The 1,909-nt window shown below is 38.8% G+C and overlaps 1 protein-coding gene across 1 annotated transcript; it reads left to right on the top strand.

Annotated features, from left to right (window-relative positions):
* LOC128398043 (translation initiation factor IF-2-like) lies at positions 1-906 on the top strand. Its single transcript, XM_053358849.1, has one exon. The coding sequence runs from the start codon at positions 1-3 to the stop codon at positions 904-906; it is 906 nt and encodes a 301-aa protein (XP_053214824.1).
* Positions 907-1,909: the final 1,003 nt, after the last annotated feature.

Genomic DNA, 1,909 nt, shown 5'->3' with positions numbered 1-1,909 from the left:
ATGGAAAATAAAATGAACATTGAATCTGACGTTTTAGTGAATGTTACCAAGTTTATTGGTGAAATGAAAAGTGCTTTAAGTCATATGATTAGTGCCTTAGTTGAACTTAATGCAACAATAAGAAAGAGACAATTGGAACAAGTTACTATCATGAATGAACCAGTAAAAAAGGAAACACCTCCATCATCGCCAATTAAAAACGAAACGCCTGTTGAAAGTCAACCGCCTGAAAAGATTGAAGTGAAAGTGAATGACAATGAACAAGAAGAAAAACCAACTATCCATCAATCGCCTAAAAAACGATTCCTGGCGGTTGAGAAACAGGCGATTGAAAAAGAACAGACGCCTGAAGAAGGTGAATGTGAAACCTCTGATGAAGAAACACGTCAGGCGGTTGACAAAATTCAAGAAATAACGAAAGAAATGCAACAAACTGAGATTGATCGCCAGATCATCAAGACGAAAAAGATTCAAGAGGAAGAAAAAGAAAAGGAAAAGAATGAAATGGAACAGGCGAAAAAAGAGGTGGAAGAAATAGTAAAGGAAAAGAAAAAGAAAAAGGAAAAGAGCAAGAAAAAGAATGTTCCAGAAGCAATAACAATCCCGTCAACCCCTCCCCAAGTCCAACCGCCAAAAAGAAAATCAGAAAGTCCAGGCGAAATCCCACCAAAGATAGTCAAAAAGGACCCGGATGAAAACGTCCAAGTCTACCAATGTATTATAAAAGACTGTGATTATCCCGCAATTATCCTGGACGACATTAAAACTCATTATAAAATGGCACATAAGCTAGTAATGGACGAAATTCGCTCAGATAGAGTCAAGCCATTTGGCGAATACAAAGTAGAAAAACTCGCCTGGATCCAGTCGTACAAAGCCAGGAAACAAAATGCCAAAGAAAAATAAACCAAAGAAATAGAAAAATTTTGCAAACGCCTGAAAAATATAAATTGGCGTATTTTCATAAACTTTGTTATCTTTATTATTAAACCGCCTGATAAACAAAAATTCGTATAAAACATGTAACCGCCCAATCCCCCCACCCCTCCGTTTATGTTCAAATGTTATCAATATAAAAATTTTGTAATCTCAACCCCAACCGCCTAATTACAAACCAGAAAATATCTGGCGAACCAAAACAAATAATTCACAAAAACAATTGTATTAATCAGAAATGAATATTTTATTATATATATTCAAAAACAAAATGTATAATCAATGTAACCAATGTTTCATATCCAACCAAAATTCTATGGCTGGAACTGTTTATGATAAATGAGAATAAACCGTGAAGAGACGCCTAATCTCGAAAACGACTGATACCTGGCGAACGACCACCTCTTGGCGGTTGAACGTCAGATCATCAGGCGTTTGAAATTACAAACGTTCTCAGGAACTATTGCCCGAAAAAAAAAAAACCTAACCTAACCTAACCTAACACAACCTAACCTAACCCTGGCCTAACCTAGCCAACAACCTAACCTGGCCTGGCAACCTAACCTGGCCAACAACCCAACTAACCTGGCCTGGCCTGGCCTGGCCTAACCTAACCTAACCTAACCTAACCTGGCCTAACCTAACCTAACCTGGCACAACCTAACCTAACCTAACCTAACCTAACACAACCTAACCTAACCTAACCACAACCTAACTGGCCACAACCTAACCCGCCCTGGCCAAGCCAACCTAACACAACCTGGCCTAACCTGACACCAACCACAACCTAACCTAACCTGGCCTAACCCAAACTAACCTAACCTAACTTAACCTAACCTAACCTAACCTAACTCTAACCTGGCAATAAGATTGAAACCAGCTGTTATTCAAGTTTAAGTGTTTTCAACAGACGGAAATAGTACTTGGTCACCTTGGTAACGAGCTGCTTCTACGTTACGAAACTTCGTGCTTC

The sequence above is a fragment of the Panonychus citri genome, unplaced genomic scaffold, assembly GCF_014898815.1.
Source record: "Panonychus citri isolate SS breed McGregor unplaced genomic scaffold, ASM1489881v1 Contig00043, whole genome shotgun sequence".
Classification (NCBI taxonomy): Eukaryota; Metazoa; Arthropoda; class Arachnida; order Trombidiformes; family Tetranychidae; genus Panonychus; species Panonychus citri.
Note: the sequence above shows the minus strand (reverse complement) of the source record. Positions and strands in the feature narration are given on the sequence as shown.

Excerpts from the sequence above, each read along its gene's own strand:
- LOC128398043 (XM_053358849.1), top strand. The coding sequence starts at position 1 with ATGGAAAATAAAATGAACATTGAATCTGACGTTTTAGTGAATGTTACC.